At 47.5% G+C, this 17,434-nt stretch overlaps 1 protein-coding gene across 1 annotated transcript; it reads left to right on the plus strand.

The window, feature by feature from the left end:
• The first annotated feature begins 219 nt into the window (after positions 1 to 219).
• Positions 220 to 2,048, plus strand: LOC129431634 (CD5 antigen-like). The gene is made up of 5 exons (XM_055189563.2): positions 220 to 517; positions 607 to 906; positions 1,008 to 1,102; positions 1,659 to 1,751; positions 1,840 to 2,048. The coding sequence occupies exons 1-5, from the start codon at positions 337 to 339 to the stop codon at positions 1,870 to 1,872; spliced, it is 702 nt and encodes a 233-aa protein (XP_055045538.2). The 5' UTR covers positions 220 to 336; the 3' UTR covers positions 1,873 to 2,048.
• Positions 2,049 to 17,434: the final 15,386 nt, after the last annotated feature.

Here is a 17,434-nt window from a genome sequence, read left to right on the forward strand (position 1 = left end):
AAAATTTAATAAATAATTGAATAAGATAGATGCTAAAATTGCATCATAAATAAATAAATAATACTATATGTGGAAATAAAGTTTGTTGTCTATCTTGTAAAGGCAATGTATCTTGTCTATTTTTATCATTATGTAAGAGCATTAAGCTAAACAGAGATACAAGATTTGACACACTGACTTCTACTTATGGTTTTCATTTACTCTCCTTTAGATATTAGGCTGGTAAATGGATCTAATGTGTGTTCTGGAAGAGTGGAGGTTTTATATAATAATCAATGGGGAACCGTCTGTGATGCTGGCTGGGATTTAACAGATGCTGCAGTGGTGTGTAAGAGCATGGGTTGTGGGACTCCTGTAGCAGCAAAGACTGGAGCTTTCTTTGGGCAGGGTTCAGGACCTGTGTGGCTGGAGGGTCTGAGTTGTTCTGGGTATGAGCCAACAGTGAGAAATTGTCTATCAAATGCAATCGGAACAAGCCCCTGCAGCCATGGACAAGATGCTGGAGTCATCTGTAGAAGTAAGTTGAAATCATCATTTATAACTAAAGATCTCATAATACAATGCATGAAAGGATTGATACCCTATGTTAACCAATATTTCCTGCAGGTGTGAAGCTGGTTGAAGGTCCTAATCCATGTGATGGTAGAGTTCAGGTTCTTTATAATAATCACTGGGGTGGAGTTTGTCACACTGGCTGGGGTCTCGAAGAAGCTGCAGTTTTATGTAAAGCTCGGGGCTGTGGTGACACTGGAGAGCCACAGTCATTTGTTGGTCCATTTCTTGGACCAATATGGATGGATAATCTTGCATGTAAAGGAAATGAGGTGCTTCTACGGGACTGTCTATTTACTGGGTATGGTGTTAGCAGTTGTGCAGATGGACTTTACGCTGGAGTTGTTTGCAACAGTATGAGTTTTTTTTAAACTTCCTCACTAAATCACAGCTAACACTAAATATATATTGTGTTATGCTGATAAGCCATTCTTTCTCTATTTTTGATTTAACAGGTTTTGTGAGAAGAGGGGTGGTGAGGATTGTGGTTACAGCTGAGAGTGGCTTTAATGTCAATGACCTGAATATCATGAAAAACTTTATGGACAAGGTAAGGTTTAAACATCTGTTTCCTATATGTTACTCCTCAATCTTGGTGTAGTGACACTAGGGTTTGATCTTGGGAAACCTTTTTTTTCTTGAAAAAGCAATAAAACTGTGAAGCAGGTGGAGCTGTTAACCTATGTATAGTGCAACTTATGTTTTAAGTTCTTAAACTTTGGTACCCTTTAGCTTAGACTATTAGAAATTTTTACCCATTGCACAATGACCTTAAAAATGATACCCCACATAAACATAAAATTGCAATAACAGAACATGTTATATACATAGGATAACATATATTCAACAGATAGCCAGTGATGTGAGTCTGGAGGCTAAGAGAAAGGTTAGGGTGAAATAATTTGTGAAGAAGAAATAAAGAGGTTGAATGCAGCACCACCAGAGGTTTTATGGCTTTACAGCTCCTTTGCATGAACAAACTCAATGTTGATTGTCTAACAGATGTAACATTGTGCAGAGTTACTGTAATCAGTAATCAAATTTTGTAATCTGCTAGATGTGATTTCATGCTTTTAAAATAATCTGTATTATTTCCAATTTTACAGATAAACAATTTGGTTAAAATTAAAGGAGATTATTTTGTAAACTGGAAAACACAGTCTGATGGAAAAGTATTTAAAGAAATAAGAACATTACAGGTTTGTAAACGAATATATATATATATATTATTTATTTATGTATTATTGATTTAATAGTACTAATTGTAAAAACATGTTGTTTTCACAGGTCTTAACTGAATGCAATAGAGAAAACGCCTAACTATTTATAATAATATGATGGTAATCTTTGTAGGTTTACTTTTTGCTTTACTGACTGTAATCCATTCAGATACATTTTGTCTTGTAAATAATGTATATCATGAAATTGTATGAACTGTACCAATGTAGAATCAGAAAGGAAGAAATTGTATTACCCCTAAAAATAAAAAAAACATATTTGCCTTACAAACAGCTGCAATAAGCTTATGTGTTCTGATTTCTATGCTGACATTTTAAAGAGTGCTCTGTTTCTTTTTAAAATCTCTTACAAAAGCTACTGCCAATCACCCAAACTGGAAAAAAATAAGCTACTGCCTTTATCCATGAAATCTTTTGATGAGTTAATTGAGATTTGGTTAAAAATATTTGTTTACCAAATGTCACTATGATCACTTTTAGAAGTATAGATTATTAGAATGTTTAATTTGACCCAATAAAGTTCATGGGAAAACCCTTACACATTTCTAATTTATGTCCTGTATATAAAATTGCCTGCTGCTTTCGCCTACTAGTATGGAAGTAGGCAATTTTAGGTTAAATTTCTTGGGGAATAACACTCTTGCACATATATTTCTTTGCCATATATGCAAATGTTATGAGAATCATCTAGACTGGTATGATTATATGAATAAAAGGTTAATGTAAAATAAGAACACATAAACCTTGATTAAATTACATGTAATATAATGTAATGTGACAGTTATAATTTTAAACATTGCTTTCAATTAAATGTCATGTCAACAACAAAAAAGAAACTACCAAAGAGCCAGTGAACGTTGGCATGCAGTATTTGCATCTGCTGGCGTCGCCCTGTCGTGTGAGTATTAAACAAGGAGCAGGTGCACTACACAAGGGGGTTGGGACTGACAGCAGTTGAAGTAACCCTTCTGGAGGTCGATTGGAAGTCTTACCAGTGGCACAAACCGAGCAAGCCAATACAAAATCGTGAATGTCGCGAGTCATTAATGGCCACCAGAATCGTTGTTCCACCAAAAATCTGGTTCTATTAACTCCTGAATAGCCTGCCATGTTAGAGCAATGCACCCAGTGAATAACTTCAGACTGTAATTCCTCTTGTAAAAAGAAACGATTCAGTGGGCACCCGGGTGGTGGCGTTACCTTTTCTACGGTTCTCTTGACCCTCAATTTGATCTCCCATGTAAGAGTGGACCAGTGGCGGCGCACGATGCGAAGTTCATCACAACATGTATGTAGCTTGTTGTGTGTGGTTCGTAATTTCACAATATGTGTTCTGCGCTTGAGAGATTGTGTGTGCATCACGTGTCATGCCAAAATAAGTGCCTGCTGCAGACAAGTCTGAAGGGTTTATTATAAAAGAGACGCTTGCATTTGCCAGATACTCGCATAATCTCATGCATAATCAGAGTTTACTTTTAAGGAAGTGTCTAGCATGTATTTTGGGAACGTGAGTGTCTCTTTTATCATAAACGGTTTTGACGCCTATGCAGCAGGCATTTATTTTGACAAAACATGTGACGCACACAGGATCTCTTGACACGCAGGACACATATTTTGGAAAAGGGAACTACCACACGTGACAATCCGAACACTTATTTTGACTTAAAGCATCCTCGAATGAGCAGTCACGAGCCGCCACTGGAGTGGAGACTACTATAGTCTCAGGTAAAATTCCCTTGGGAGTAGACGGGCGTTCGGAAGGATCAAAAATACGAGATAAAGCATCGGGTTTGATGTTCTTATAGCCCGGGTGGTATGAGAGAGTAAAATCAAACGTCCGAAAAAAAATGCCCACTGAACCTTCCTGGAGTTGAGTCTTTTAGCTGTCCTAATATATTCCAGGTTCTTATGGTTCATCCAAATGATAAAAGGTACCCCCGACTCTTTTAACCAGTGACGCCACCCTCCAACACCAACTTGACTGCCAGTAGCTCTCTGTTATCAATATTACAGTTATGTTCAGCGGGTGATAAACGATAGGGGAGAAACGCACATGGATGCATCCCGTCGTCTGAAGGAGAACGATGTGACAACACTGCACCTACTCCCAACTCTGACACATTGACCTCTATCACAAACTGACATGAAAGATCAGGGGTCACAAGAATGGGAGCCAAAACAAAGCGGCTCTACAGTTTGGCGAATACAACCTCAGCTGCATCGGACCACCTGAACTTTGTTTGGGGGGAGATCAAGGAGGTCAGAGGCACGACTAGGCTGAAAATGCAAATAAAATGCTGGTAAAAATTGGCGATTCCTAGCTGTTACGTCCCTTGTTAGTTTGATGTTATTTGTCTAGGAATATTATTATTAGATGTAACAAAAGTAGCTGTATGTGTGTGTAATGGCGGCCACAGGAAAATAACAGGACAAAAGGACAGACAAACAAACCAGCAATCTCAATGCAAAGTTTTAATTTAAATATAAGTTAAATATGAAAAGTAGTACAAGCAATAAATATTTACAATATGTACAATGTAGCAAGAACAAACAAACATCGAAAAACTGAAGGAGAGGAAGGAGCGAGAGAGTGGAGCTTAAATCAAAGAACCAAATATAACCAAAAAGAAAACTAACTAAGGGTTAGAAAACTAAACTAACAAAAGAAAATGTAGAAAGAAATATCTTCAGCGTACAAGACACTATAACTAAACCATACTGTCTAACAAAACAAAACATACATAATTAGCTATACTCATTTATGCTAGTGTGTCTAATAAATTAAAAGCGTATACGTGCAAATGTAGGTCGTGACCTACTTACCTGTCTCACGACCTCTCCAACCAGGCTATACAGCTTTAAACCAGGACATAGTAAAATGTAAGTTTCATCTGTACTGTGGCGGGGAACAGTCCGCGTTTCACATCAAGCATGAGTTAAACACAAGAGCCCAGACAAACACTCGCAGCGTTTGGACAGGGACATGAGATGTTCACAGGTACAGCAATCGCAACATTCGCGTTTCAAATCAAGCATGAATTAAACACGTGAGCCCAAACAAACGAGCACAACAAACGCAACATATCTCTCCAACCCAGAGTATGTCTTTGAGCTGCCGCCATTGAAGTTTGAGCCATTCATAAACAGCTCCGTGATCAGCGATTGGTGGCGCGATCCTTGATGATGGACTGTCAAATCGGAATCCACCTGAAACACAGCATACAGACACGCACACATATGCAGCAACAAAACACTTGCATAACACAGTGTACGTAACACTAGAAATCTCTGCAGGGCCTTACGAGAATCTGGACTTAGCCAATTCACCACAGCCTTAATCTTGTCAGGGTCTATACACAATCCCTCAGATTAAAGGGAAACTTCACCCATTTGCATTAAGCTTTATACCGTTAGAACCCTAGTCATGTTTTTGAATGGTCATGCATCATTCCCTCAGTTTTCCCTGAGAGGGGAAAAATACTGATTTCAGTGAGGCACTTCCTTCTTCCAATGATGTAAAAATCATCATTTTGCGTCATTGAAAGAAGGAAATCCTGTATCTCTATTGAGTGTAAAAGACTACAGACACTCATTCCTCATTTTTCCAAGGTGGGGGCTATGGGTGGGACCCACTCACGCTTCAGACCAATTACAGATCAGTGGGTTGGACTTACGAAAATATACGAACACAGACGGGAAAAAAAAAACGATCAGCCGCCATCTTTATGCTAAGCTAAGATAAACAGAAGTTGTGGAGCGAGTCAGACTTCATGTTACAATAACAGTGGAAGTTAATCAACATGATATAGAAGAGGGTGATTTCACAAGCGTGATGCTCTAATCCGCTGTTCATTGCACCTTTAAGAGCCACAATACAGCAAAGAGCTCAGGCAGATGGAGGAACAGAAGCCCGAAGAGAAGCCGGAGCCTGGGCTTCGGCTGGGTAGAGGAGCCCGTGGAAGACGCAGCAACCATCAGCCTCTGCTGCGTAGAGAACGCTTAGGTTACTCACGTAACCCCGGTTCCCTGAAATAACGGGAACGAAGCATTGCGTCAGTTAGCTGACGCTATGGGGGAAACTCCTGTTTACTCCGTGACTGAAGCCTATTGGTTAACATCTGTACAAAGTACAGTAGTGTACAAAGTACAGACCAATGACGTTTGAACCCGCACGCGGGATGTACATGTCCAAATGAACCAGGTTCGTAGAGATCGGGAGGAAGTGGGAAGAGTAATGTGTCGTTTTGCTTTGTCTATTCCCCCTAGGAGTGAGGCTATCGTATGGGCCAGAGTGCCCCTTCGGGAAGCGAGCCCAGAGGAGTGGGTGTTGGTAGAGCCACACACAGATTGTCCACAAGTGGAGGTAGCACGGGGACTAGCGGCGGTCCACCGGGGGAGGATCGAAACGAGCACCCCTATGCAGTACAATTATACATCAACGACTGGCCCGGCTGACGATGGTCACGCCCCACCAGGTGAGGGAAGAGAGGGACGTCAGTTTTCGTCAGGTGTGCTCCACTGTGATCGAGGTGGCCCTGACTCAAATGGAAGCCCCGGCGAGTAACCAGGGGAGAGGTGTGCCAAAACACCTAGCGGGAGAGTCACTGCAAGGGGACGACCTGGGACAGGGACAGACACAGAAACTGCAGGCACTCCTTCGGAAGTGGCAACATGTGTTTGCAAGGCACGATGAGGACTATGGGTGCACCGGGGTGGTGGAACACCACATCCCTACTGGGGATGCAGGGCCAAGTAGGGAGAGGTACCGACCGATTCCACCTACCTTGTATGCAGAAGTACGCACACTTCTGCAGGGCCTGTTGGGCCGGGGCATTGTCAGGGAGAGTAGTAGCCCCTGGGCGGCCCCCATCATGCTCGTACAAAAGAAGACGGGAGCCTGGAGGTTCTGTGTGGACTATCGTAAGCTGAACCTGGTAACAAAGAAAGATGCTTTCCCTTTACCACGCATTGAAGACTCCCTCGCTAGCCTCACGCAGTCAGCCTGGTATTCCACCTTAGATCTGGCCAGTGGATATTGGCAGGTGCAAGTAGCCGAGGTAGACCGGGAGAAGACTGCCTTCACGACCCCGTTCGGACTATTTGAATGGGACCGGATGCCTTTCGGGCTCTGCAACGCTCCGGCCACCTTCCAACGCTTGATGCAACGCTGCCTTGGAGGTCAGTTGATGGAGTCAGTATTGGTATATTTGGATGATGTGATTGTGTATTCCCCAGATTTCGACTCACACCTCCGGCACCTAGAGGAAGTCTTTCGAGCCATGGAAAGATACGGGCTGAAGCTGCAGCTGGACAAATGCCACCTGCTGCGGCGAGAAGTGAAGTTCCTGGGCCACGTGGTCAGCGCAGCGGGGGTGGCCGTGGACCCCGAAAAGGTCTCTGCAGTAAAGGATTGGAACGCGCCTAAAACTGTAAGGCAAGTACGATCCTTTCTGGGGTTCGTGGGATATTATAGGCGATTTATTAAGGATTTCTCAAAGATTGCCATGCCCCTTAACCAGTTGCTGGTTGGCACGGGACGAAGCCGGGGCCGTGGATCGCCCTCTATTAACTGGGATGATGATTGTGAGATGGCTTTTCAGAGGCTGAAGCAGGAATTGTTACAGGCCCCCATCTTGGCGTACGCTGACTTTTTCAAACCTTTTGTTTTATATACAGACGCAAGCAACCTGGGACTGGGGGCGGTATTGGCCCAGCGGCAAGAAGGAACAGAGCGGGTGATCGCTTACGCGAGCCGAAGCCTCCATCCGGCAGAGAGGAATGACGCCAATTACAGCTCTTTTAAACTGGAACTGCTGGCCCTGAAGTGGGCCCTGAGCGAAAAGTTCAAGGACTACCTCTGGGGAGCTAAGGTAACAGTCATCACGGATAACAACCCTCTAGTGCATTTACAGACGGCGAAGCTGGGGGCCGTGGAACAGCGGTGGGTGGCTCAGCTGGCCAATTTCAATTATAAATTGCAGTATCGGCCCGGGCGAGAGCATACGAACGTGGACGTCCTCTCAAGACTGCCGGAAGTAAAGAGCCCCAGACGCCAGGGGTATCAAAGGGAAGATAGCCACGAGGAGGGCTATATGATAGGGGCCGTGGAGGCGCCAGGAGGCCAGCAGGAGGCCGTACCAGGGAACTGGGGGTGGGACCCCCGCCGATGGATAGAGAGGCAGGCCCAGGACCGGGACGTGTGCCAGGTGAAGATGTGGGTGGAGCAGGGCCAACGGCCAACGCCGGCGGAAAGACTAGCCCAGACGGAGACTGGGAGAAGGTTACTGGGACAGTGGGAGAAGCTGGAGCTACAGGAAGGGGTGCTTTGCAGGAAAACCCGCGACCCGAAATTGGGTGAGGAAGTGTGCCAGATCGTGGTGCCCGCCGACCAGGTAAACGCATTGGTCTCAGCCTATCATGACCAGTTGGGACACCAGGGACAGGAGAGGACCGTATCCCTGCTACGTAGATTCTTTTACTGAAGAATCTTGTTGTTTAAATCTAGACAAGAGGCCCGAGCGCCGATGGTACCCATCCACGCGAAAGCCCCCCTCCACATAATGGCAATGGACTTCCTGACGCTGGGCCGCCCTCAGGACTGTTATCAAAACATTCTGGTAATCACTGACCTGTTTACCAAATACGCCTGGGCAGTCCCGACGCTTGATCAGACAGCCAACACCACCGCCACAGCTCTATGGCGAAATGTGTTCCAGACATTTGGATGTCCCGAGTTTCTGCACTCCGACCAAGGGGCAAATTTTGAATCCAAGGTAATCTGTGAGTTATGCCAATTGTATGGATGTACTAAAACCCACACAACGTCGTATCATCCCCAGGGGAACGGAAGCTGTGAGAGGTTTAATCAGACCCTATTGGGGCTACTGGGGACCTTAGACCAACGACAGCAGAGCGATTGGGTGAGTGCTTTACCAAACCTTTTGCAAGCATATAATAACAGTGTTCATAGCACAACGGGGTATGCCCCCACTTACCTGATGTTCGGCAGGCACGTACGGATGCCCACTGACCTGGTCTTGAGAGTAGCAGCAGACCGGGAAGAAGTGAGTGTGATGGAGTGGGTGGGGCGCCACCACCAGCGCTTACACTTTGCATATGAACAAGTGTCAAGGAAAATACAGACGGCGGGAGAAAGGAACAAACAGTTGTATGATCGGACTGCCCAAGATGCCCCCCTGTTACCAGGTGAGAGGGTCCTGGCGAGAGATAACCGGCGGCAGGGAAAGGGCAAGCTAAGCGACCGCTGGGAGGCTATCCCGTATGTGGTCTGCAAGCAGCAGAGGCCGGGACAACCGGTGTACACCATCCGACCCAAGGGAAAACCTGGCCCCGAACGTGTGGTACATCGGAACATGCTTCGCCCCTGTCCGAACTACCCTGAGGCCGTGATGGAGGGGCCCACAGAGCCAGTGCCGGAGGCCCCCTGGGTGGAAGGATGGGCTGTGGTACCAGGTCGACCTGTGGTGGCGCTACCCCCGGCCGCCCAGAGGCAGCCAGAAAGAGCACCCGAGCCAGCTGAACCCCCGGTGGGCCAGATACAGCCAGAGCTGGCACCTGAGCCGGCTGAACCCCCGGCTGCCCAGATGCAACCAGAGGTAGCACCCGAGCCAGCCGAACCCGATTCACCCGTGAGACGCTCCCAACGGGAGAACCGAGGACGCCCCCCTGCCTGGTACGGTGAGTGGATGACGCCGAGGCATTCCAGGGACTAGAATGCATTGGCGGGGGAGGATGTCACAGGAGTGACGATCTTTTAGGCGGAACCAAAAGTTGGGAAAGTTTGGTTCCGCCCGGATGTTTCCGCCCGGACCAGGAAGAGAAAACACCGGACATCCGGTAGCATCGCGAGGGCTGTAATCAGCCAAATTACGTACAGCTGCGAGTTATTAAGAGGAGCGCCGGGTGATTGGATGATGGCAACACCTAGGAGAGGATTTAAGAGCAGTTTTAACCACAGTCTGGGTTGATGTTATCCCTGTTGGTGGTGTGTATCGTAGCGCTGAGTTGGGCTCGCCTGATACGCTGTTTGGATTGCTGTACTTGCTCTCTCTCTCGTTTGGATCGTAGATTTACATTGACGAAGATATCGGAGACCTTATAGGTTGAATATTAGACGGATACTGATGCTGGATGAGAGAAACGAAAGAAGAGGAAACTTACCATTGTGAGTATACATCTGTGGAAAAGTGGTGCTGGTGGCTGGAAACCGCCCTGTCTATGCATCTGGAGTCATTGCAATGTGAAGTCAACCTAGGGGAACGTGGGACGAAGAGAGTACAGTAATTGTGAGTAACAAAAACCTTTGACGGAAGTGTTTTGCATGTACTTGACCTGCATATTGTTTTGAGTGTTTCCAAGAGAGAGTGAGTGGCCCTACCCCTGAACCAGCGTGGTGGGTGAGCCGAAGGGTCCTTGTGTTGAAACAGCTTCAGTGACGAAAAACAAACACTAGGCCGTGTTACCATCTCCATATTCTCGCCAGAGCGAAGTGAAGGAGGACGGGTGTCTATTGTGTGCACTGAGCGTGGTGGGTGAGTCTTTGGATGTAGAAATTTTCACATAAAGTGGTGCTGTGTAATGCTGTGTATTGCAGTGAGATTGCTGTGTCTTGTTAGACGTAACCCCGCCTCCAGTCACTCGTCCCGGGACGACGAAGAGGAAAGCGGCCCTAGAGTAAAACCTGTATATGATTATGCTGTGAGTGTGTTTCAGTCTTAAAAACCACGGAGTGGCATCTCGAAGTATTTCTCGCAGCCAACTCTTGGCGGACTTGTGTTTAGGAGTGGCGGTGAAGAACTGTGCGATTGGCGGTGTGTGAGTATCACATATAATATTGTTACCTTACCTGTGTCTTTTCATCATCGCAGAGCTAGAGGCGAAAGAGATCCGCCGCCCCGAGGTCTCGACGAAAGGGCGCCCCGGTCCAGTTTTCGATTGACCAACGGGTCTCGAGGAAAGGGCAGCGCTCGACCCGGTGTGCCGGCGTGACGTTCTCGCCCCTCTGTAAACCAACGAGCGCCGAGAGGGTCTTGGTCCCCGGCGTCCCATAGAAACCACTGTCCAGTCGACGCATCGTGTCGCCAGCCAGCGTAAGTCCGCCACCCTGTAAAATACCACATAACCTGTAAGTCTGCTGATTAACAGGGAAGAGGAGTGTGCCGTGAGAGCTGTGCAGAGAGCCATACCTACCCAGAAGCTGTAGTCAGCGCAGAGGTGAGAGAAACCATTGAAAACGATTCACTGTGTCCCAGCAGTCGTCTGTGGAGAGAAAGAGAGCTAGCGTGAACGCTGAGATACTGAGCTGTGAAGAGAGCCATACCTACCCAGAAGCTGTAACCAGCGCAGAGGTGAGAGAAACCATTGAAAACGATTCACTGTGTCCCTGTGTCCCAGCAGTCGTCTGTGGAGAGAAAGAGAGCTAGCGTGAACGCTGAGATACCGAGCTGTGAAGAGAGCCATACCTACCTAGAAGCTGTAATCAGCGCAGAGGTGAGAGAAAACTCTTGGAAACCGATTCACTGTGTCCCCGTGTCCCAGCAGTCGTCTGTGGAGAGAAAGAGAGCTAGCGTAAACGCCAAGATACTGAGCTGTGAAGAGAGCCATACCTACCCAGAAGCTGTAACCAGCGCAGAGGTGAGAGAAACCATTGAAAACGATTCACTGTGTCCCTGTGTCCTAGCAGTCGTCTGTGGAGAGAAAGAGAGCTAGCGTGAACGCTGAGATACTGTGCTGTGAAGAGAGCCATACCTACCCAGAAGCTGTAATCAGCGACGAGGTGAGAGGACCACTGAAAGTCGATTCACTGTGCCTTTTGTGTCCCAGCTGTCACCTGTGAAGTAATCGAGAGAACAAGTGTGAGTGCTAAAGGAACGAGCTAGGAAAGAGAACCATACTTACCAAGGAGCTGCAGTCGGTGAAGAGGTGAGCGAACCCTTTGAGACCGATCCACCGTGCCCTCGTGTCCCAGCTGTAGTCTGTGGAGAGAGAGAGAACAGGGAAGGAGAGTGAGTCGACAAGCAAGGAGCTGTGTGAGATAGGCGGTGAACCGCCGGGAGCTACAGACAGGTACCCGGATAGAAGTCTATACCAACACTGATTTTGATTTATTCTGCCTCCAGGAAGGAAGAGGAGCGCGCCACGGGCAGAGGGAACCAGAGGCGGGAGCCTGTTCCTCGACAAAACCCCCCACCCTCTGTCATTCATTCGGCCGTGGCCCCCTGGAGGGCAGAGCCTGGCATTAGTTTTAATTTCCCCTTCCCCAAGTCCCAGTACATTATAAATATTTAAATAAATAAAGAATATTTTTATACTTATCTGTCCTCGTTGTTGTCTGGTCATTGGGTTGGTTTTGGGGACCTCCTCGAGGTGGAAATTGAGAAGGGGCGTGGCTTAACTACTAGCAGCCAGCCCCTGGCTTGTGACATACACGTCCTTATATAAGCGCGGTTCAAGCGTCAGGAGCTCATTATTATTCGACTGAAGCGCGCAGCCGAATACACTCGCTGCGTAGACGTTTGTAGCACGGCAAGTGACGCAATGCTTCGTTCCCGTTATTTCAGGGAACCGGGGTTACGTGAGTAACCTAAGCGTTCCCTTTCAATACGGTTCACTTCGCATTGCGTCAGTAAATTCAGAGTCACGTTGGTGAGCTCGCTGAGCGCACCGTGGTGTACACATAAAACGCATGAGCGTGCATGATTGAGCCGAGAGAACCTGCGCTCGTAGGGCAGGGACGTCTAAGCTGTACAATCTGACAAAGTAGACGGCGAAGACCAGCCGGCCGTGTAGCAGATATCAAATATAGATACCCCTGTAGACCAAGTCCATGAAAAAGCCAAACTCTCACAGAGTGGGCTCTATATAGGACATAGCTCATAGAGGGGCGTGAGCCAGTGCGATGGTTTCAACGATCCATCTAAATAACCACTGTAAGCAACAGACATACATAGTGAGTGATCTGCGAGGCTCACGAACGGCCGATCTGACTATAATATGCGGCAGAACGGTTCGTAGCGTGGGATTATACAGATACCACAATAGTGTGAACCCAGGTGCGCCCTCGAGCGCATCGGGATGCACATAGGTAGTATTATAGTGCACAGATCGGTGAGCTGTCCAAGCGCGCCGTAAATGTGTATTGACTATAAATTGCACGGGCACAGGCTAACACTTGAATACATCGTCAATGCATATAGATGAATCAGATCAGATTGAATCAGATTCTCAAGCGCGCCGTCATGTGTTCTGATAATAAGTAGTGCGCACACGGGTGAACCCTTCAGTGCACCGTGAATGCGTATAGATAAATCAATGCACAGAACGCGCCGTGAATGTGTACAGATATGATTGATGAACGTACGGTGGGCACTCAACGCACCGTGAACGTACACAGATGAACAACAATGTATGTATGTGTCACAGCCGTGTATACAGATGAGCTTTTCCGAGCGCATCCTTAGTGTATACCGAAATGTTATAGCGTGCATATGTGAGCTTCTCTAAGCGCACAGTGGACGCATATAATTAAAACCCATATCGTGCATACAGGTGAGCTTACGCGGCGCACCTTTAATGCAACAAACCTCAGTAGTGCGCGAAGCAGGGATGTCGAAGCTGTAAACTGACAACGTGGACGGCGGGGACCAGCCTCTGTAGTGAGGAGAAAGCTGTTCCACCTACAATTCGCGGGGGGAAGATTCTCGCTGTCACTAGACAGAATAGATCAGACTTGCATAAGGACGCCTCGCGAAAGGGGTCCTAGCAGCTCGTGTCAACGTGTTATAAGGCACGTAATGTAGGTCATGTCCCACGGATGCAATCTCTGCACGCCCATCGTAACGGGTTAATATGTCTGCATCTTGGTAGTTAAGCACAAGATGCGTATCACTCTGATTGAACATAGCTTATAAAGCGATGCAATGAGTTTATAAAGGAGATGACTCGCCAGCTTGTACAGGGGGCGAGATCTCAGTCTGGTTCGGTAAATAATGAAACCACCGTAGTTTGCCCGACCGCATTATCACAATAACATGGTCGAGAGTGCTGCAGTGCTAAAATCATCCCCTTAATGGACCGTATGTACAGTACAAGGTGATTGATATGAGACAAACGCGCGTTCCACTCGCCGAAGGCTGATTGCCTTCGTAAAGCGTGTTCAACCCACAGCAGATGCTGGCGATCTCGTAATGGTAGCACTTCATGCAGCTGTGTGTAACTTAAGCATGAGCTTCCCGGCCGTCAGCTCAGGGCGGGACCTTTGCTTAGTCAAACTGAAGTGGACTTATGAACAGAATGCCACGATATTCAGTTTTCTGAGGCTCGTTAGAGGGGTACGTGAGCCCGTCTTAAACGAGATGCCGCGCGTCTGTCTGTGCGCACGCTTTGAGTTTTGAAACTTATTGTGGCGGGTAGCAAGCTCACTTCAGGTTGATATTACCCTTAATATCTCCGAGTATTGGAGCAGAGCGGAGGTGTGAGCGTCTTCGGATCCGCTGATATAAATCAGCTGTATGGCCGAAAAACGTCATAAACCGCTTGGCTGTAAGCCTTTGAGTAGCCGTCCGGAGAGGGCGTGATTCAAATGCTTGGAGCCATGCAAAAGTCTGAGGCTGCCGTCTCTCTAGGAAGAGAGAATGACAGCCATAAGACCGTGCTCGTTTGCCCCGTCAGCATCGTAGCGGAGAAACTGAGGTGGGCAGCGAGCGAATTTGGCAGAAAGGTGTTAGAGACACCGTACAGCCGTGGGGTGTCAATACACAGTATATGGCCAAACCGGGGGTTTTTCGGCAAGCGTCGATAGAATTATGGACAGCGGGCCATGTGTGCGTATTACTGATTGCTTGTCAGTAAGGCGAGAAAGTGTTAGAGACACCGTACAACCGTGGGGTGTCAATACACAGTATAGTAAGCACGGAAATTACTCTTTTAGAGGAATTCAATACCGTTCGCCAATATAGTGAGGTCGCATAACCAACAGTATTACACAGTATGTTTTGGATAAACAGCACACAGAAAACATTTCAGGGCAGTCCAGCCGAGGCGCGACTTAACCCCTCTTCCCCCAGACAGTTCTATGTCGACGCAGCTGTGCTGCGAAGACCAGAGCTCGGCCGTTCAGGTGCACGAGCCTCAGTAGTGACGGTGACCCGAACGGCTCACGGAGCAGAGCAGTATGTCTAGGTGGTTTAATGTCAGACTGAACCCATCGCAGAGAGGAAGTCTGCCGTGAGGCCCGCGGTTTTGCCGTTTATTAAAAAGGGCAGAAAAACCGGGTATATAAGCATGTACCAATATTCAGCGCACTGATATAGGACGGGACTGAATAAAGGGAGGTATTCGGGCCTCAGTATGTTAAACAAATTTGTTCTGCCTCTGATTCCGTCTAAACCAGAGAGAAATGACCGGGCAGACTAGTAGTGAGCTTTCCGAAGTGAGATAGACTCAGGCCGGTTAAGCTCTATAATAAGTGTTTTAGCACTCAGATAGAGGCGTGCCCGCCTTATCGAGCAGACGAATGAGATCGCGCCGCTCCAGGGGGGAGGGGCATGAAGCTCTGTATAGACGAATAGTGAGCCGGTTAGCTCTTATAATGAGTGTTCTTGATGCTCCAATAGCGGCGAATCCGCCCTATCGAGCAGACGAATGAGATCGCGCCGCTCCAGGAGGGGAGGGGCATGAAGCTCTGTAATCGTTGAACACTAGACAGCTGCATTTAGAGGCAGCGAGCCGTAAGACTGCGTGCTAACTACGCCGTTAAGAGACCTCACCACTGCGGGGAAAGGAGCGAGGGACTCCGCGAGCGTGGAGCACGAGTGGCTGTGCTATGACAGGGAACAGGGGCAGATCCGCCCGTGTTTGCTTGTTGTATGCATCTTCTAGTTTTACGGTTCCCCCGCTTGTTCATCTCAACAAGAGAGGAACGGCAGAGGGGAGCAGCAACACAGACAGAACAGCCATGCGTCATATAAACGGTATCACCCGATGCACTTGGGGGATTCATATGTGTCAGAGATCTCGCCACTGAATGTGAGAGGAGCGAAGGGACTCTGTAAGCATGAACGGTTGCGATGTGACAGAACACAGGGGGGTTAGTCCGTGTGTGCAGGTCTATGCATCCATCTAGTCTCATGGCTCGCCGTGTGTTTATCCCGGGGAGAGAGGAACAGCAGGGGGAGCACGAAACATGGATAAGACAACCGAAGCTTATAAGCCCGGTCCCGGCGTGGGAGGTGCCAGACCGGCGACGCGCTCGGGGAAATTCATAGCAGGGAGGCTCACTCAAGCCGCTGTGCTGGACGCTATTACAACAGCGCCTGCTCTTTTAGCTTACAGCTTTATATTAAAAATATTGATCTTACCGGGCGGCCGCAGGGGAGACCTCGTCAGGCATGTGTCCGCTGCACAGGGCTCGTACCACGGCAAGCGAAGGCTATCTTCGGTTCTCGGCCGGAAAGCGGCAGGGGAAGACGCTAGACCTGGATTCTGCTGTCTTCGGTTCTCAGCCAGAAAGGGCAGGGAAGACGCTAGGCCTGGACTCCGCTGCAGGGCTTTTGTCAACGGCGAGGTAAGGCTTCTTCTTCTTCGGAGCAGCGAGAGGTTCGCGCTGAAGGAGAAATTAATGAGCTCCTGACGCTTGAACCGCGCTTATATAAGGACGTGTACATCCCGCGCGCGGGTTCAAACGTCATTGGTCTGTACTTTGTACAGACGTTAACCAATAGGCTTCAGTCACGGAGTAAACAGGAGTTTCCCCCATAGCGTCAGCTAACTGACGCAATGCGAAGTGAACCGTATTGAAAGGGAAGCTTGCCTGTTCTCTCGCTGTGTGCCCTCTTTATAACATTTCTGCATCAGATAAGGATATGGTTCGTTTGGTAAAGGTTTCCAGGCAAGAGAGCAACTTGCGTGCGTTTGGACATGTTTATTTCACAGACGTGTTTCGGCTTACGAGCAAACGCGCTGCGGAGTATATGAGCTTGGACAGACTTGCGCTGTGTGCTTTCGGTTTAAGATTTCTGGATCAGATAAGGATATGAACGTTTGTTTTGTTAATGTTTCTGGGCACGTGCTTATTTCAAAGACGTGTTTCGGCTTACGAGTACAAGCTCCAAGAGCTGAGGCAGCGCTTCTGTGGAGATATTGTGCAGGAGACGCGTTTGTGTGCAGGATGCAGGGATAAATGGACGTCTAACTAAAGTGAGTGTTTCTATTTTCTTTGTTATACTAAGGTGGCATTTATATACACAATAGCATATCTGAGCAGGGTTTTATATGTCTATATTGTGAGAGCAGTGAGGCCGATATAACACGGATGTAATTACAGTAAACAAAAGACAAAAAGAAAATTGGTAAAACTAAATAAACATTTCAAATGCATACCCTTTTTTAAGTACTTGGAAAGACATTTGTACTGCGGATCTGAAACCACACGTTACTGTTTGAATAAGACTTTGCTACACACCAGACCACAGTGTTATTGTATGTACCACAATGTAACATCACGTTTAAAAGTAAGTCATGATTGGTGTCTGTCAGACACAGTGGTGGTGGCTATTTTGTTTGTTTTACTAACGTGGCATTTATGTACACAATATCATATCTGAGCCGTGTTCCGATTAATGGGA

This window comes from Misgurnus anguillicaudatus, chromosome 1 (genome assembly GCF_027580225.2).
Source record: "Misgurnus anguillicaudatus chromosome 1, ASM2758022v2, whole genome shotgun sequence".
Classification (NCBI taxonomy): domain Eukaryota; kingdom Metazoa; phylum Chordata; class Actinopteri; order Cypriniformes; family Cobitidae; genus Misgurnus; species Misgurnus anguillicaudatus.

What these genes read in the sequence shown, in the direction of transcription:
- LOC129431634 (XM_055189563.2), top strand. Translation starts at nt 337, where the DNA reads ATGGGTTGTGGGACTCCTGTAGCAGCAAAGACTGGAGCTTTCTTTGGG. An exon ending in CGCTGGAGTTGTTTGCAACA is followed by an intron (nt 907 to 1,007) that starts GTATGAGTTTTT and finishes TTGATTTAACAG; the next exon opens with GTTTTGTGAGAAGAGGGGTG. An exon ending in TGAAAAACTTTATGGACAAG is followed by an intron (nt 1,103 to 1,658) that starts GTAAGGTTTAAA and finishes CCAATTTTACAG; the next exon opens with ATAAACAATTTGGTTAAAAT.